This window comes from Salmo salar, unplaced genomic scaffold, assembly GCF_905237065.1.
Source record: "Salmo salar unplaced genomic scaffold, Ssal_v3.1, whole genome shotgun sequence".
Classification (NCBI taxonomy): domain Eukaryota; kingdom Metazoa; phylum Chordata; class Actinopteri; order Salmoniformes; family Salmonidae; genus Salmo; species Salmo salar.
This window is the reverse complement of record NW_025547558.1, coordinates 28,334-46,680: the sequence shown is the minus strand read 5'-3', so window position 1 is coordinate 46,680 and position 18,347 is coordinate 28,334. Positions and strand designations below refer to the sequence as shown.

Sequence of the window (18,347 nt, the reverse complement as noted above, 5' to 3'; positions counted from 1 at the left end):
ACCTGTATTATAGTAGATCTCTGTGTCTCCCTCCAGGACCTGTATTATAGTAGATCTCTCCCCTCCAGGACCTGTATTATAGTAGATCTCTGTGTCTCCCTCCAGGACCTGTATTATAGTAGATCTCTGTGTCTCCCTCCAGGACCTGTATTATAGTAGATCTCTCCCCTCCAGGACCTGTATTATAGTAGATCTCTGTTCTCCCTCCAGGACCTGTATTATAGTAGATCTCTGTCCCCTCCAGGACCTGTATTATAGTAGATCTCTCCCCTCCAGGACCTGTATTATAGTAGATCTCTCCCCTCCAGGACCTGTATTATAGTAGATCTCTGTGTCTCCCTCCAGGACCTGTATTATAGTAGATCTCTCCCCTCCAGGACCTGTATTATAGTAGATCTCTCCCCTCCAGGACCTGTATTATAGTAGATCTCTGTGTCTCCCTCCAGGACCTGTATTATAGTAGATCTCTCCCCTCCAGGACCTGTATTATAGTAGATCTCTGTGTCTCCCTCCAGGACCTGTATTATAGTAGATCTCTGTGTCCCCTCCAGGACCTGTATTATAGTAGATCTCTCCCCTCCAGGACCTGTATTATAGTAGATCTCTGTGCTCCCTCCAGGACCTGTATTATAGTAGATCTCTGTGTCTCCCTCCAGGACCTGTATTATAGTAGATCTCTGCCCCCTCCAGGACCTGTATTATAGTAGATCTCTCCCCTCCAGGACCTGTATTATAGTAGATCTCTGTCCCCTCCAGGACCTGTATTATAGTAGATCTCTGTGTCCCCTCCAGGACCTGTATTATAGTAGATCTCTCCCCTCCAGGACCTGTATTATAGTAGATCTCTGGCCCCTCCAGGACCTGTATTATAGTAGATCTCTTCTCCCTCCAGGACCTGTATTATAGTAGATCTCTCCCCTCCAGGACCTGTATTATAGTAGATCTCTGTGTCTCCCTCCAGGACCTGTATTATAGTAGATCTCTCCCCTCCAGGACCTGTATTATAGTAGATCTCTGTTCCCCTCCAGGACCTGTATTATAGTAGATCTCTCCCCTCCAGGACCTGTATTATAGTAGATCTCTCCCCTCCAGGACCTGTATTATAGTAGATCTCTGTGTCTCCCTCCAGGACCTGTATTATAGTAGATCTCTGTCCCCTCCAGGACCTGTATTATAGTAGATCTCTCCCCTCCAGGACCTGTATTATAGTAGATCTCTGTGTCCCCTCCAGGACCTGTATTATAGTAGATCTCTTCCCCCTCCAGGACCTGTATTATAGTAGATCTCTCCCCTCCAGGACCTGTATTATAGTAGATCTCTCCCCTCCAGGACCTGTATTATAGTAGATCTCTGTGTCTCCCTCCAGGACCTGTATTATAGTAGATCTCTCCCCTCCAGGACCTGTATTATAGTAGATCTCTGTTCTCCCTCCAGGACCTGTATTATAGTAGATCTCTGTGTCTCCCTCCAGGACCTGTATTATAGTAGATCTCTCCCCTCCAGGACCTGTATTATAGTAGATCTCTGTGTCTCCCTCCAGGACCTGTATTATAGTAGATCTCTGTCTCCCCTCCAGGACCTGTATTATAGTAGATCTCTCCCCTCCAGGACCTGTATTATAGTAGATCTCTCCCCTCCAGGACCTGTATTATAGTAGATCTCTGTGTCTCCCCTCCAGGACCTGTATTATAGTAGATCTCTCCCCTCCAGGACCTGTATTATAGTAGATCTCTCCCCTCCAGGACCTGTATTATAGTAGATCTCTCCCCTCCAGGACCTGTATTATAGTAGATCTCTGCCCCTCCAGGACCTGTATTATAGTAGATCTCTGTGTCTCCCTCCAGGACCTGTATTATAGTAGATCTCTGTGTCTCCCTCCAGGACCTGTATTATAGTAGATCTCTCCCCTCCAGGACCTGTATTATAGTAGATCTCTGTGTCTCCCTCCAGGACCTGTATTATAGTAGATCTCTCCCCTCCAGGACCTGTATTATAGTAGATCTCTGTTCCCCTCCAGGACCTGTATTATAGTAGATCTCTCCCCTCCAGGACCTGTATTATAGTAGATCTCTGTTCCCCTCCAGGACCTGTATTATAGTAGATCTCTGTGTCCCCTCCAGGACCTGTATTATAGTAGATCTCTCCCCTCCAGGACCTGTATTATAGTAGATCTCTCCCCTCCAGGACCTGTATTATAGTAGATCTCTGTGTCTCCCTCCAGGACCTGTATTATAGTAGATCTCTGTGTCCCCTCCAGGACCTGTATTATAGTAGATCTCTGTGTCTCCCTCCAGGACCTGTATTATAGTAGATCTCTCCCCTCCAGGACCTGTATTATAGTAGATCTCTGTGTCTCCCTCCAGGACCTGTATTATAGTAGATCTCTTCCCCTCCAGGACCTGTATTATAGTAGATCTCTCCCCTCCAGGACCTGTATTATAGTAGATCTCTCCCCTCCAGGACCTGTATTATAGTAGATCTCTGTGTCTCCCTCCAGGACCTGTATTATAGTAGATCTCTCCCCTCCAGGACCTGTATTATAGTAGATCTCTCCCCTCCAGGACCTGTATTATAGTAGATCTCTGTGTCTCCCTCCAGGACCTGTATTATAGTAGATCTCTCCCCTCCAGGACCTGTATTATAGTAGATCTCTCCCCTCCAGGACCTGTATTATAGTAGATCTCTGTGTCTCCCTCCAGGACCTGTATTATAGTAGATCTCTCCCCTCCAGGACCTGTATTATAGTAGATCTCTCCCCTCCAGGACCTGTATTATAGTAGATCTCTGTGTCTCCCTCCAGGACCTGTATTATAGTAGATCTCTCCCCTCCAGGACCTGTATTATAGTAGATCTCTGTGTCTCCCTCCAGGACCTGTATTATAGTAGATCTCTGTCCCCTCCAGGACCTGTATTATAGTAGATCTCTCCCCTCCAGGACCTGTATTATAGTAGATCTCTTCCCCTCCAGGACCTGTATTATAGTAGATCTCTCCCCTCCAGGACCTGTATTATAGTAGATCTCTGTGTCTCCCTCCAGGACCTGTATTATAGTAGATCTCTGTGTCTCCCTCCAGGACCTGTATTATAGTAGATCTCTCCCCTCCAGGACCTGTATTATAGTAGATCTCTGCCCCTCCAGGACCTGTATTATAGTAGATCTCTGTGTCTCCCTCCAGGACCTGTATTATAGTAGATCTCTCCCCTCCAGGACCTGTATTATAGTAGATCTCTGTGTCTCCCTCCAGGACCTGTATTATAGTAGATCTCTCCCCTCCAGGACCTGTATTATAGTAGATCTCTCCCCCTCCAGGACCTGTATTATAGTAGATCTCTCCCCTCCAGGACCTGTATTATAGTAGATCTCTGTGTCTCCCTCCAGGACCTGTATTATAGTAGATCTCTCCCCTCCAGGACCTGTATTATAGTAGATCTCTCCCCCTCCAGGACCTGTATTATAGTAGATCTCTCCCCTCCAGGACCTGTATTATAGTAGATCTCTGTGTCTCCCTCCAGGACCTGTATTATAGTAGATCTCTCCCCTCCAGGACCTGTATTATAGTAGATCTCTGTGTCTCCCTCCAGGACCTGTATTATAGTAGATCTCTGTGTCTCCCTCCAGGACCTGTATTATAGTAGATCTCTGTCCCCTCCAGGACCTGTATTATAGTAGATCTCTGTGTCTCCCTCCAGGACCTGTATTATAGTAGATCTCTCCCCTCCAGGACCTGTATTATAGTAGATCTCTTTCCCCTCCAGGACCTGTATTATAGTAGATCTCTCCCCCTCCAGGACCTGTATTATAGTAGATCTCTGTGTCTCCCTCCAGGACCTGTATTATAGTAGATCTCTGTTCCCCTCCAGGACCTGTATTATAGTAGATCTCTCCCCTCCAGGACCTGTATTATAGTAGATCTCTCCCCTCCAGGACCTGTATTATAGTAGATCTCTCCCCTCCAGGACCTGTATTATAGTAGATCTCTCCCCTCCAGGACCTGTATTATAGTAGATCTCTGTGTCTCCCTCCAGGACCTGTATTATAGTAGATCTCTGTGTCTCCCTCCAGGACCTGTATTATAGTAGATCTCTCCCCCTCCAGGACCTGTATTATAGTAGATCTCTCCCCTCCAGGACCTGTATTATAGTAGATCTCTGTGTCTCCCTCCAGGACCTGTATTATAGTAGATCTCTCCCCTCCAGGACCTGTATTATAGTAGATCTCTGTGCTCCCTCCAGGACCTGTATTATAGTAGATCTCTGTGTCTCCCTCCAGGACCTGTATTATAGTAGATCTCTCCCCTCCAGGACCTGTATTATAGTAGATCTCTCCCCTCCAGGACCTGTATTATAGTAGATCTCTGTTCTCCCTCCAGGACCTGTATTATAGTAGATCTCTCCCCTCCAGGACCTGTATTATAGTAGATCTCTGTGTCTCCCTCCAGGACCTGTATTATAGTAGATCTCTCCCCTCCAGGACCTGTATTATAGTAGATCTCTCTCCCTCCAGGACCTGTATTATAGTAGATCTCTCCCCTCCAGGACCTGTATTATAGTAGATCTCTGTGTCTCCCTCCAGGACCTGTATTATAGTAGATCTCTCCCCTCCAGGACCTGTATTATAGTAGATCTCTCCCCTCCAGGACCTGTATTATAGTAGATCTCTCCCCTCCAGGACCTGTATTATAGTAGATCTCTGTGTCTCCCTCCAGGACCTGTATTATAGTAGATCTCTCCCCTCCAGGACCTGTATTATAGTAGATCTCTGTGTCTCCCTCCAGGACCTGTATTATAGTAGATCTCTCCCTCCAGGACCTGTATTATAGTAGATCTCTGCCCCCTCCAGGACCTGTATTATAGTAGATCTCTGTGTCTCCCTCCAGGACCTGTATTATAGTAGATCTCTCCCCCCTCCAGGACCTGTATTATAGTAGATCTCTCCCCTCCAGGACCTGTATTATAGTAGATCTCTCCCCTCCAGGACCTGTATTATAGTAGATCTCTGTGTCTCCCCTCCAGGACCTGTATTATAGTAGATCTCTCCCCCTCCAGGACCTGTATTATAGTAGATCTCTCCCCCTCCAGGACCTGTATTATAGTAGATCTCTCCCCTCCAGGACCTGTATTATAGTAGATCTCTCCCCTCCAGGACCTGTATTATAGTAGATCTCTGTGTCTCCCTCCAGGACCTGTATTATAGTAGATCTCTGTGCTCCCTCCAGGACCTGTATTATAGTAGATCTCTCCCCTCCAGGACCTGTATTATAGTAGATCTCTGTGTCTCCCTCCAGGACCTGTATTATAGTAGATCTCTTCCCCTCCAGGACCTGTATTATAGTAGATCTCTGCCCCTCCAGGACCTGTATTATAGTAGATCTCTCCCCTCCAGGACCTGTATTATAGTAGATCTCTGTTCCCCTCCAGGACCTGTATTATAGTAGATCTCTGTGTCCCCTCCAGGACCTGTATTATAGTAGATCTCTTTCTCCCCCTCCAGGACCTGTATTATAGTAGATCTCTCCCCTCCAGGACCTGTATTATAGTAGATCTCTGTGCTCCCTCCAGGACCTGTATTATAGTAGATCTCTGTTCTCCCTCCAGGACCTGTATTATAGTAGATCTCTCCCCTCCAGGACCTGTATTATAGTAGATCTCTGTCCCCTCCAGGACCTGTATTATAGTAGATCTCTCCCCTCCAGGACCTGTATTATAGTAGATCTCTGTGTCTCCCTCCAGGACCTGTATTATAGTAGATCTCTTTCCCCTCCAGGACCTGTATTATAGTAGATCTCTCCCCTCCAGGACCTGTATTATAGTAGATCTCTCCCCTCCAGGACCTGTATTATAGTAGATCTCTGTGTCTCCCTCCAGGACCTGTATTATAGTAGATCTCTCCCCTCCAGGACCTGTATTATAGTAGATCTCTGTGTCTCCCTCCAGGACCTGTATTATAGTAGATCTCTCCCCTCCAGGACCTGTATTATAGTAGATCTCTGTGTCTCCCTCCAGGACCTGTATTATAGTAGATCTCTCCCCTCCAGGACCTGTATTATAGTAGATCTCTCCCCTCCAGGACCTGTATTATAGTAGATCTCTCCCCTCCAGGACCTGTATTATAGTAGATCTCTGTGTCTCCCTCCAGGACCTGTATTATAGTAGATCTCTCCCCTCCAGGACCTGTATTATAGTAGATCTCTTGTCTCCCTCCAGGACCTGTATTATAGTAGATCTCTCTCCTCCAGGACCTGTATTATAGTAGATCTCTGTGTCTCCCTCCAGGACCTGTATTATAGTAGATCTCTCCCCTCCAGGACCTGTATTATAGTAGATCTCTTCCCCTCCAGGACCTGTATTATAGTAGATCTCTTGTCCCCCTCCAGGACCTGTATTATAGTAGATCTCTCCCCTCCAGGACCTGTATTATAGTAGATCTCTGTGTCCCCTCCAGGACCTGTATTATAGTAGATCTCTGTGTCTCCCTCCAGGACCTGTATTATAGTAGATCTCTGTTCTCCCTCCAGGACCTGTATTATAGTAGATCACTCCCCTCCAGGACCTGTATTATAGTAGATCTCTGTGTCTCCCTCCAGGACCTGTATTATAGTAGATCTCTCCCCTCCAGGACCTGTATTATAGTAGATCTCTCCCCTCCAGGACCTGTATTATAGTAGATCTCTCCCCTCCAGGACCTGTATTATAGTAGATCTCTGTGTCTCCCTCCAGGACCTGTATTATAGTAGATCTCTCCCCTCCAGGACCTGTATTATAGTAGATCTCTCCCCTCCAGGACCTGTATTATAGTAGATCTCTGCCCCCTCCAGGACCTGTATTATAGTAGATCTCTCCCCTCCAGGACCTGTATTATAGTAGATCTCTGTGTCTCCCTCCAGGACCTGTATTATAGTAGATCTCTGTGTCTCCCTCCAGGACCTGTATTATAGTAGATCTCTCCCCTCCAGGACCTGTATTATAGTAGATCTCTGTGTCTCCCTCCAGGACCTGTATTATAGTAGATCTCTCCCCTCCAGGACCTGTATTATAGTAGATCTCTCCCCTCCAGGACCTGTATTATAGTAGATCTCTGTGTCCCCTCCAGGACCTGTATTATAGTAGATCTCTCCCCCTCCAGGACCTGTATTATAGTAGATCTCTCCCCTCCAGGACCTGTATTATAGTAGATCTCTGCCCCTCCAGGACCTGTATTATAGTAGATCTCTCCCCCTCCAGGACCTGTATTATAGTAGATCTCTCCCCCTCCAGGACCTGTATTATAGTAGATCTCTGTGTCTCCCTCCAGGACCTGTATTATAGTAGATCTCTGTGTCTCCCTCCAGGACCTGTATTATAGTAGATCTCTCCCCTCCAGGACCTGTATTATAGTAGATCTCTCCCCTCCAGGACCTGTATTATAGTAGATCTCTGTGTCTCCCTCCAGGACCTGTATTATAGTAGATCTCTCCCCTCCAGGACCTGTATTATAGTAGATCTCTGTGTCTCCCTCCAGGACCTGTATTATAGTAGATCTCTGTGTCTCCCTCCAGGACCTGTATTATAGTAGATCTCTCCCCCTCCAGGACCTGTATTATAGTAGATCTCTCCCCTCCAGGACCTGTATTATAGTAGATCTCTGTGTCTCCCTCCAGGACCTGTATTATAGTAGATCTCTCCCCTCCAGGACCTGTATTATAGTAGATCTCTGTGTCTCCCTCCAGGACCTGTATTATAGTAGATCTCTCCCCTCCAGGACCTGTATTATAGTAGATCTCTCCCCTCCAGGACCTGTATTATAGTAGATCTCTGTTCTCCCTCCAGGACCTGTATTATAGTAGATCTCTCCCCTCCAGGACCTGTATTATAGTAGATCTCTGTGTCTCCCTCCAGGACCTGTATTATAGTAGATCTCTGTCCCCTCCAGGACCTGTATTATAGTAGATCTCTCCCCTCCAGGACCTGTATTATAGTAGATCTCTCCCCTCCAGGACCTGTATTATAGTAGATCTCTGTGTCTCCCTCCAGGACCTGTATTATAGTAGATCTCTCCCCTCCAGGACCTGTATTATAGTAGATCTCTGTGTCTCCCTCCAGGACCTGTATTATAGTAGATCTCTCCCCTCCAGGACCTGTATTATAGTAGATCTCTCCCCTCCAGGACCTGTATTATAGTAGATCTCTCCCCTCCAGGACCTGTATTATAGTAGATCTCTGTGTCTCCCTCCAGGACCTGTATTATAGTAGATCTCTCCCCTCCAGGACCTGTATTATAGTAGATCTCTCCCCTCCAGGACCTGTATTATAGTAGATCTCTCCCCTCCAGGACCTGTATTATAGTAGATCTCTGTGTCTCCCTCCAGGACCTGTATTATAGTAGATCTCTCCCCTCCAGGACCTGTATTATAGTAGATCTCTGTGTCTCCCTCCAGGACCTGTATTATAGTAGATCTCTGTGTCTCCCTCCAGGACCTGTATTATAGTAGATCTCTCCCCTCCAGGACCTGTATTATAGTAGATCTCTGTGTCTCCCTCCAGGACCTGTATTATAGTAGATCTCTCCCCTCCAGGACCTGTATTATAGTAGATCTCTCCCCTCCAGGACCTGTATTATAGTAGATCTCTCCCCTCCAGGACCTGTATTATAGTAGATCTCTGTGTCTCCCTCCAGGACCTGTATTATAGTAGATCTCTCCCCTCCAGGACCTGTATTATAGTAGATCTCTCCCCTCCAGGACCTGTATTATAGTAGATCTCTCCCCTCCAGGACCTGTATTATAGTAGATCTCTCCCCCTCCAGGACCTGTATTATAGTAGATCTCTGGCCCCTCCAGGACCTGTATTATAGTAGATCTCTCCCCTCCAGGACCTGTATTATAGTAGATCTCTGTGTCTCCCTCCAGGACCTGTATTATAGTAGATCTCTCTCCCTCCAGGACCTGTATTATAGTAGATCTCTCCCCTCCAGGACCTGTATTATAGTAGATCTCTGTGTCCCCTCCAGGACCTGTATTATAGTAGATCTCTGTGTCTCCTCCAGGACCTGTATTATAGTAGATCTCTCCCCTCCAGGACCTGTATTATAGTAGATCTCGTCTCCCTCCAGGACCTGTATTATAGTAGATCTCTGTTCTCCCTCCAGGACCTGTATTATAGTAGATCTCTCCCCTCCAGGACCTGTATTATAGTAGATCTCTGTGTCTCCCTCCAGGACCTGTATTATAGTAGATCTCTCCCCTCCAGGACCTGTATTATAGTAGATCTCTGTGTCCCCTCCAGGACCTGTATTATAGTAGATCTCTCCCCTCCAGGACCTGTATTATAGTAGATCTCTGTGTCTCCCTCCAGGACCTGTATTATAGTAGATCTCTCCCCTCCAGGACCTGTATTATAGTAGATCTCTGTGTCTCCCTCCAGGACCTGTATTATAGTAGATCTCTCCCCTCCAGGACCTGTATTATAGTAGATCTCTCCCCTCCAGGACCTGTATTATAGTAGATCTCTCCCCTCCAGGACCTGTATTATAGTAGATCTCTGTGTCTCCCTCCAGGACCTGTATTATAGTAGATCTCTCCCCTCCAGGACCTGTATTATAGTAGATCTCTTGTCTCCCTCCAGGACCTGTATTATAGTAGATCTCGTGTCTCCCTCCAGGACCTGTATTATAGTAGATCTCTCCCCTCCAGGACCTGTATTATAGTAGATCTCTTGTCTCCCTCCAGGACCTGTATTATAGTAGATCTCTCCCCTCCAGGACCTGTATTATAGTAGATCTCTCCCCTCCAGGACCTGTATTATAGTAGATCTCTCCCCTCCAGGACCTGTATTATAGTAGATCTCTGTGTCTCCCCTCCAGGACCTGTATTATAGTAGATCTCTCCCCTCCAGGACCTGTATTATAGTAGATCTCTCCCCTCCAGGACCTGTATTATAGTAGATCTCCCTCCAGGACCTGTATTTAGTAGATCTCTCCCCTCCAGGACCTGTATTATAGTAGATCTCTGTGTCTCCCTCCAGGACCTGTATTATAGTAGATCTCTGTGTCTCCCTCCAGGACCTGTATTATAGTAGATCTCTCCCCTCCAGGACCTGTATTATAGTAGATCTCTGTGTCTCCCTCCAGGACCTGTATTATAGTAGATCTCTCCCCTCCAGGACCTGTATTATAGTAGATCTCTCCCCTCCAGGACCTGTATTATAGTAGATCTCTCCCCTCCAGGACCTGTATTATAGTAGATCTCTCCCCTCCAGGACCTGTATTATAGTAGATCTCTCCCCTCCAGGACCTGTATTATAGTAGATCTCTCCCCTCCAGGACCTGTATTATAGTAGATCTCTCCCCTCCAGGACCTGTATTATAGTAGATCTCTGTGTCCCTCCAGGACCTGTATTATAGTAGATCTCTGTTCCCCTCCAGGACCTGTATTATAGTAGATCTCCTCCAGACCTGTATTTAGTAGATCTCTCCCTCCAGGACCTGTATTATAGTAGATCTCTTCTCCCTCCAGGACCTGTATTATAGTAGATCTCTCCCCTCCAGGACCTGTATTATAGTAGATCTCTGTGTCTCCCTCCAGGACCTGTATTATAGTAGATCTCTTTCCCTCCAGGACCTGTATTATAGTAGATCTCTCCCCTCCAGGACCTGTATTATAGTAGATCTCTCCCCCTCCAGGACCTGTATTATAGTAGATCTCTGTGTCTCCCTCCAGGACCTGTATTATAGTAGATCTCTCCCCTCCAGGACCTGTATTATAGTAGATCTCTGTGTCTCCCTCCAGGACCTGTATTATAGTAGATCTCTCCCCTCCAGGACCTGTATTATAGTAGATCTCTTGTCTCCCTCCAGGACCTGTATTATAGTAGATCTCTCCCCTCCAGGACCTGTATTATAGTAGATCTCTTGTCTCCCTCCAGGACCTGTATTATAGTAGATCTCTCCCCTCCAGGACCTGTATTATAGTAGATCTCTCCCCTCCAGGACCTGTATTATAGTAGATCTCTCCCCTCCAGGACCTGTATTATAGTAGATCTCTGTGTCCCCTCCAGGACCTGTATTATAGTAGATCTCTCCCCTCCAGGACCTGTATTATAGTAGATCTCTGTGTCTCCCTCCAGGACCTGTATTATAGTAGATCTCTCCCCTCCAGGACCTGTATTATAGTAGATCTCTGTGTCTCCCTCCAGGACCTGTATTATAGTAGATCTCTCCCCTCCAGGACCTGTATTATAGTAGATCTCTCCCCTCCAGGACCTGTATTATAGTAGATCTCTCCCCTCCAGGACCTGTATTATAGTAGATCTCTGTGTCTCCCTCCAGGACCTGTATTATAGTAGATCTCTCCCCTCCAGGACCTGTATTATAGTAGATCTCTGTTCTCCCTCCAGGACCTGTATTATAGTAGATCTCTGTGTCTCCCTCCAGGACCTGTATTATAGTAGATCTCTCCCCTCCAGGACCTGTATTATAGTAGATCTCTGTGTCTCCCTCCAGGACCTGTATTATAGTAGATCTCTCCCCTCCAGGACCTGTATTATAGTAGATCTCTCCCCTCCAGGACCTGTATTATAGTAGATCTCTCCCCTCCAGGACCTGTATTATAGTAGATCTCTGTGTCTCCCCTCCAGGACCTGTATTATAGTAGATCTCTCCCCTCCAGGACCTGTATTATAGTAGATCTCTCCCCTCCAGGACCTGTATTATAGTAGATCTCTCCCCTCCAGGACCTGTATTATAGTAGATCTCTCCCCTCCAGGACCTGTATTATAGTAGATCTCTTGTCTCCCTCCAGGACCTGTATTATAGTAGATCTCTTGTCTCCCTCCAGGACCTGTATTATAGTAGATCTCTCCCCTCCAGGACCTGTATTATAGTAGATCTCTGTGTCTCCCTCCAGGACCTGTATTATAGTAGATCTCTCCCCTCCAGGACCTGTATTATAGTAGATCTCTCCCCTCCAGGACCTGTATTATAGTAGATCTCTCCCCTCCAGGACCTGTATTATAGTAGATCTCTCCCCTCCAGGACCTGTATTATAGTAGATCTCTCCCCCTCCAGGACCTGTATTATAGTAGATCTCTCCCCTCCAGGACCTGTATTATAGTAGATCTCTCCCCTCCAGGACCTGTATTATAGTAGATCTCTCCCCTCCAGGACCTGTATTATAGTAGATCTCTGTGTCTCCCTCCAGGACCTGTATTATAGTAGATCTCTCCCCTCCAGGACCTGTATTATAGTAGATCTCCCCTCCAGGACCTGTATTATAGTAGATCTCTCCCCTCCAGGACCTGTATTATAGTAGATCTCTGTGTCTCCCTCCAGGACCTGTATTATAGTAGATCTCTCCCCTCCAGGACCTGTATTATAGTAGATCTCTTGTCTCCCTCCAGGACCTGTATTATAGTAGATCTCTGTGTCTCCCTCCAGGACCTGTATTATAGTAGATCTCTCCCCTCCAGGACCTGTATTATAGTAGATCTCTCCCCTCCAGGACCTGTATTATAGTAGATCTCTGTGTCTCCCTCCAGGACCTGTATTATAGTAGATCTCCTCCAGACCTGTATTATAGTAGATCTCTCCTCCAGGACCTGTATTATAGTAGATCTCTCCCTCCAGGACCTGTATTATAGTAGATCTCTTCTCCCTCCAGGACCTGTATTATAGTAGATCTCTCCCCTCCAGGACCTGTATTATAGTAGATCTCTCCTCCAGGACCTGTATTATAGTAGATCTCTCCCCTCCAGGACCTGTATTATAGTAGATCTCTCCCCTCCAGGACCTGTATTATAGTAGATCTCTGTGTCTCCCTCCAGGACCTGTATTATAGTAGATCTCTCCCCTCCAGGACCTGTATTATAGTAGATCTCTGTGTCTCCCTCCAGGACCTGTATTATAGTAGATCTCTCCCTCCAGGACCTGTATTATAGTAGATCTCTCCCCTCCAGGACCTGTATTATAGTAGATCTCTGTTCTCCCTCCAGGACCTGTATTATAGTAGATCTCTCCCCTCCAGGACCTGTATTATAGTAGATCTCTCCCCTCCAGGACCTGTATTATAGTAGATCTCTGTGTCTCCCTCCAGGACCTGTATTATAGTAGATCTCTCCCCTCCAGGACCTGTATTATAGTAGATCTCTCCCCTCCAGGACCTGTATTATAGTAGATCTCTCCCCTCCAGGACCTGTATTATAGTAGATCTCTCCCCTCCAGGACCTGTATTATAGTAGATCTCTTCTCCCTCCAGGACCTGTATTATAGTAGATCTCTGTGTCTCCCTCCAGGACCTGTATTATAGTAGATCTCTCCCCTCCAGGACCTGTATTATAGTAGATCTCTTCTCCCTCCAGGACCTGTATTATAGTAGATCTCTCCCCTCCAGGACCTGTATTATAGTAGATCTCTCCCCTCCAGGACCTGTATTATAGTAGATCTCTCCCCTCCAGGACCTGTATTATAGTAGATCTCTCCCCTCCAGGACCTGTATTATAGTAGATCTCTCCCCTCCAGGACCTGTATTATAGTAGATCTCTGTGTCTCCCTCCAGGACCTGTATTATAGTAGATCTCTCCCCTCCAGGACCTGTATTATAGTAGATCTCTCCCCTCCAGGACCTGTATTATAGTAGATCTCTGTGTCTCCCTCCAGGACCTGTATTATAGTAGATCTCTCCCCTCCAGGACCTGTATTATAGTAGATCTCTGTGTCTCCCTCCAGGACCTGTATTATAGTAGATCTCTTCTCCCTCCAGGACCTGTATTATAGTAGATCTCTCCCCTCCAGGACCTGTATTATAGTAGATCTCTCCCCTCCAGGACCTGTATTATAGTAGATCTCTGTGTCTCCCTCCAGGACCTGTATTATAGTAGATCTCTCCCCTCCAGGACCTGTATTATAGTAGATCTCTGTGTCTCCCTCCAGGACCTGTATTATAGTAGATCTCTCCCCTCCAGGACCTGTATTATAGTAGATCTCTCCCCTCCAGGACCTGTATTATAGTAGATCTCTGTGTCTCCCTCCAGGACCTGTATTATAGTAGATCTCTCCCCTCCAGGACCTGTATTATAGTAGATCTCTCCCCTCCAGGACCTGTATTATAGTAGATCTCTGTCTCCCTCCAGGACCTGTATTATAGTAGATCTCTCCCCTCCAGGACCTGTATTATAGTAGATCTCTGTTCTCCCTCCAGGACCTGTATTATAGTAGATCTCTTCCCCCTCCAGGACCTGTATTATAGTAGATCTCTCCCCTCCAGGACCTGTATTATAGTAGATCTCTGGTCTCCCTCCAGGACCTGTATTATAGTAGATCTCTCCCCTCCAGGACCTGTATTATAGTAGATCTCTTCTCCCCTCCAGGACCTGTATTATAGTAGATCTCTCCCCTCCAGGACCTGTATTATAGTAGATCTCTCCCCTCCAGGACCTGTATTATAGTAGATCTCTCCCCTCCAGGACCTGTATTATAGTAGATCTCTGTGTCTCCCTCCAGGACCTGTATTATAGTAGATCTCTCTCCTCCAGGACCTGTATTATAGTAGATCTCTGTGTCTCCCTCCAGGACCTGTATTATAGTAGATCTCTCCCCTCCAGGACCTGTATTATAGTAGATCTCTCCCCTCCAGGACCTGTATTATAGTAGATCTCTCCCCTCCAGGACCTGTATTATAGTAGATCTCTCCCCTCCAGGACCTGTATTATAGTAGATCTCTCCCCTCCAGGACCTGTATTATAGTAGATCTCTGCTCCCTCCAGGACCTGTATTATAGTAGATCTCTTCCCCTCCAGGACCTGTATTATAGTAGATCTCTCCCCTCCAGGACCTGTATTATAGTAGATCTCTCCCCTCCAGGACCTGTATTATAGTAGATCTCTGTTCTCCCTCCAGGACCTGTATTATAGTAGATCTCTCCCCTCCAGGACCTGTATTATAGTAGATCTCTTTCTCCCTCCAGGACCTGTATTATAGTAGATCTCTCCCCTCCAGGACCTGTATTATAGTAGATCTCTCCCCTCCAGGACCTGTATTATAGTAGATCTCTCCCCTCCAGGACCTGTATTATAGTAGATCTCTTCCCTCCAGGACCTGTATTATAGTAGATCTCTCCCCTCCAGGACCTGTATAATAGTAGATCTCTCCCCTCCAGGACCTGTATTATAGTAGATCTCTCTCCTCCAGGACCTGTATTATAGTAGATCTCTCCCCTCCAGGACCTGTATTATAGTAGATCTCTCCCCTCCAGGACCTGTATTATAGTAGATCTCTCCCCTCCAGGACCTGTATTATAGTAGATCTCTCCCCTCCAGGACCTGTATTATAGTAGATCTCTCCCCTCCAGGACCTGTATTATAGTAGATCTCTCCCCTCCAGGACCTGTATTATAGTAGATCTCTCCCCTCCAGGACCTGTATTATAGTAGATCTCTCCCCTCCAGGACCTGTATTATAGTAGATCTCTCCCCCTCCAGGACCTGTATTATAGTAGATCTCTCCCCCTCCAGGACCTGTATTATAGTAGATCTCTCCCCTCCAGGACCTGTATTATAGTAGATCTCTTCCCCTCCAGGACCTGTATTATAGTAGATCTCTCCCGTTAGATCTCTCCCCTCCAGGACCTGTATTATAGTAGATCTCTCCCCTCCAGGACCTGTATTATAGTAGATCTCTGTGTCTCCCTCCAGGACCTGTATTATAGTAGATCTCTCCCCTCCAGGACCTGTATTATAGTAGATCTCTCCCCTCCAGGACCTGTATTATAGTAGATCTCTCCCCTCCAGGACCTGTATTATAGTAGATCTCTCCCCTCCAGGACCTTGGCCTGGCCACAGTGTGGGATGACCACCTCTCCTACGTCCTGTCCTCCGCCCTGGCGGCGTACGAGCTGGAGCGCTGCACGGGGACTTCCTGCGGTAACGAGGAGTTCCAGGACGCTGTGCGGAGGGCGGTGCCGGACGGACACACCTTCAAAGGTTTCCCTATCCACTTCCTGCACCTCAACGCACGCCGAGCCTTCGCTACTTGCCTCAGGTAACTATAGCAACGCACCGCAACACACGCCGAGCCTTCGCTACTTGCCTCAGGTAACTATAGCAACGCACGGCAACACACGCCGAGCCTTCGCTACCTGCCTCAGGTAACTATAGCAACGCACCTCAACACACGCCGAGCCTTCGCTACTTGCCTCAGGTAACTATAGCAACGCACCTCAACACACGCCGAGCCTTCGCTACTTGCCTCAGGTAACTATAGCAACGCACGGCAACACCTCACTGTTTTTTTTAAGATGATCAGATAAATGGGGGGAAGTGTGTGTCGTCATGGATACTGAAGGGGCGTGTGACTTGTTGTTGTTGTTCGGGCAGGTCTCCGTTCTGTGACGAGATCGTGTGTTGCCGTGGGGACCGCGTGAGGCTGGCGGTGCGTGTCCGGGTGTTTGCGTACCCTGAGTCCGCCTGCGCTGTCTGGGTGATGTTCGCCTGCAAGTATCGTTCTGTACTCTGACCCCTGACCTTTTGACCTTTTGACACACCCCCAGCGCTGGAGGAACATCAAGTTAAAATCACAGTACCAATATCCTTTACACAGATCTGGGTTACCAGGGCCCTCAGCATACCACATGACCACTATACTGAGGTATTGATACCATATGTATTGGGTTACCAGGTACCTCAGCATACCATATGACCACCATACTGAGGTATTGATACCATATGTATTGGGTTACCAGGTACCTCAGCATACCATATGACCACCATACTGAGGTATTGATACCATATGTATTGGGTTACCAGGTACCTCAGCATACCATATTACCACCATACTGAAGTATTGATACCATATGTATTGGGTTACCAGGTACCTCAGCATACCATGTTACCACCATACTGAGGTATTGATACCATATGTATTGGGTTACCAGGTACCTCAGCATACCATATTACCACCATACTGAAGTATTGATACCATATGTATTGGGTTACCAGGTACCTCAGCATACCATATTACCACCATACTGAGGTATTGATACCATATGTATTGGGTTACCAGGTACCTCAGCATACCATATTACCACCATACTGAGGTATTGATACCATATGTATTGGGTTACCAGGTACCTCAGCATACCATATGACCACCATACTGAGGTATTGATACCATATGTATTGGGTTACCAGGTACCTCAGCATACCATATGACCACCATACTGAGGTATTGATACCATATGTATTGGGTTACCAGGTACCTCAGCATACCATATTACCACCATACTGAGGTATTGATACCATATGTATTGGGTTACCAGGTACCTCAGCATACCATATTACCACCATACTGAGGTATTGAAATATGGACCACCATACTGAGGTATTGATACCATATGTATTGGGTTACCAGGTACCTCAGCATACCATATGACCACCATACTGAGGTATTGATACCATATGTATTGGGTTACCAGGTACCTCAGCATACCATGTTACCACCATACTGAGGTATTGATACCATATGTATTGGGTTACCAGGTACCTCAGCATACCATATGACCACCATACTGAGGTATTGATACCATATGTATTGGGTTACCAGGTACCTCAGCATACCATATTACCACCATACTGAGGTATTGATACCATATGTATTGGGTTACCAGGTACCTCAGCGTACCATATTACCACCATACTGAGGTATTGATACCATATGTATTGGGTTACCAGGTACCATATGACCACCATACTTACTGTAGGTGCTGATACCATCCATATTTATTGCGATTCTCACCATTTTGTATGCATTGCGATTGGATACTGTGATTTTATTGTGATTCCCGTTGTCCAGACGTATAATAACATGTAAATAGCCTGATATGTAACTATTGATTCCCCCTCCGTCACTACAATGTTTTATGGTTTTATCTTTATACTGTCTTATTACACACTTTGTTTACTATATTAGAATGTATTTATATATTTTTTTTCTAAATAAATAAATTACTTTTTAAAAAATTGATTGAGTTTGAATTGTAATTGAACTAAATGTGATTGATCAGAGCTTGTTCCTGTCACCTAGTCAATCAGGTGTGTTTTCTAGAGTTTAAGAAACCCACCATGACGGTATTAAACAGGTAGATGTGTAAAACATATTTCCACCACTAGGTGGCGAGTGAAGACCAGCAGAGACTGGTGAAGGTTGAACTGACTGGAGCGAAGGCTCCATTCGTCCAGTAGTAATGGTGTTCACCGTCTAGGGAATATCGACATGGTCCTCACATTCACATCTACTGCACTAACAAACACAATCATTCATAAAACACCAGTTTAGAACTAAAGTTGATGGTTTTTGCAAAAGCACTTTAGGATTCAAACCACAGA

The 18,347-nt window shown here is 46.2% G+C and overlaps 1 protein-coding gene across 6 annotated transcripts in view; it reads left to right on the top strand.

Annotated features, from left to right (window-relative positions):
• Positions 1-17,985, top strand: part of cep76 (centrosomal protein 76) — a 42,028-nt gene extending 24,043 nt beyond the window's left edge. For 2 of the 6 annotated variants that reach the window (XM_045711355.1, XM_045711350.1), the window contains 3 exons: positions 15,788-16,005; positions 16,341-16,995; positions 17,344-17,985. In XM_045711355.1, coding sequence (XP_045567311.1) covers positions 15,788-16,005; positions 16,341-16,479 — 357 coding nt within the window. In that variant the 3' untranslated portion in view covers positions 16,480-16,995; positions 17,344-17,985. The remainder of the gene's footprint in view (positions 1-15,787; positions 16,006-16,340; positions 16,996-17,343) is intronic. The other 4 variants (XM_045711354.1, XM_045711353.1, XM_045711352.1 and 1 more) reach the window with 4 other exon arrangements.
• Positions 17,986-18,347: the final 362 nt, after the last annotated feature.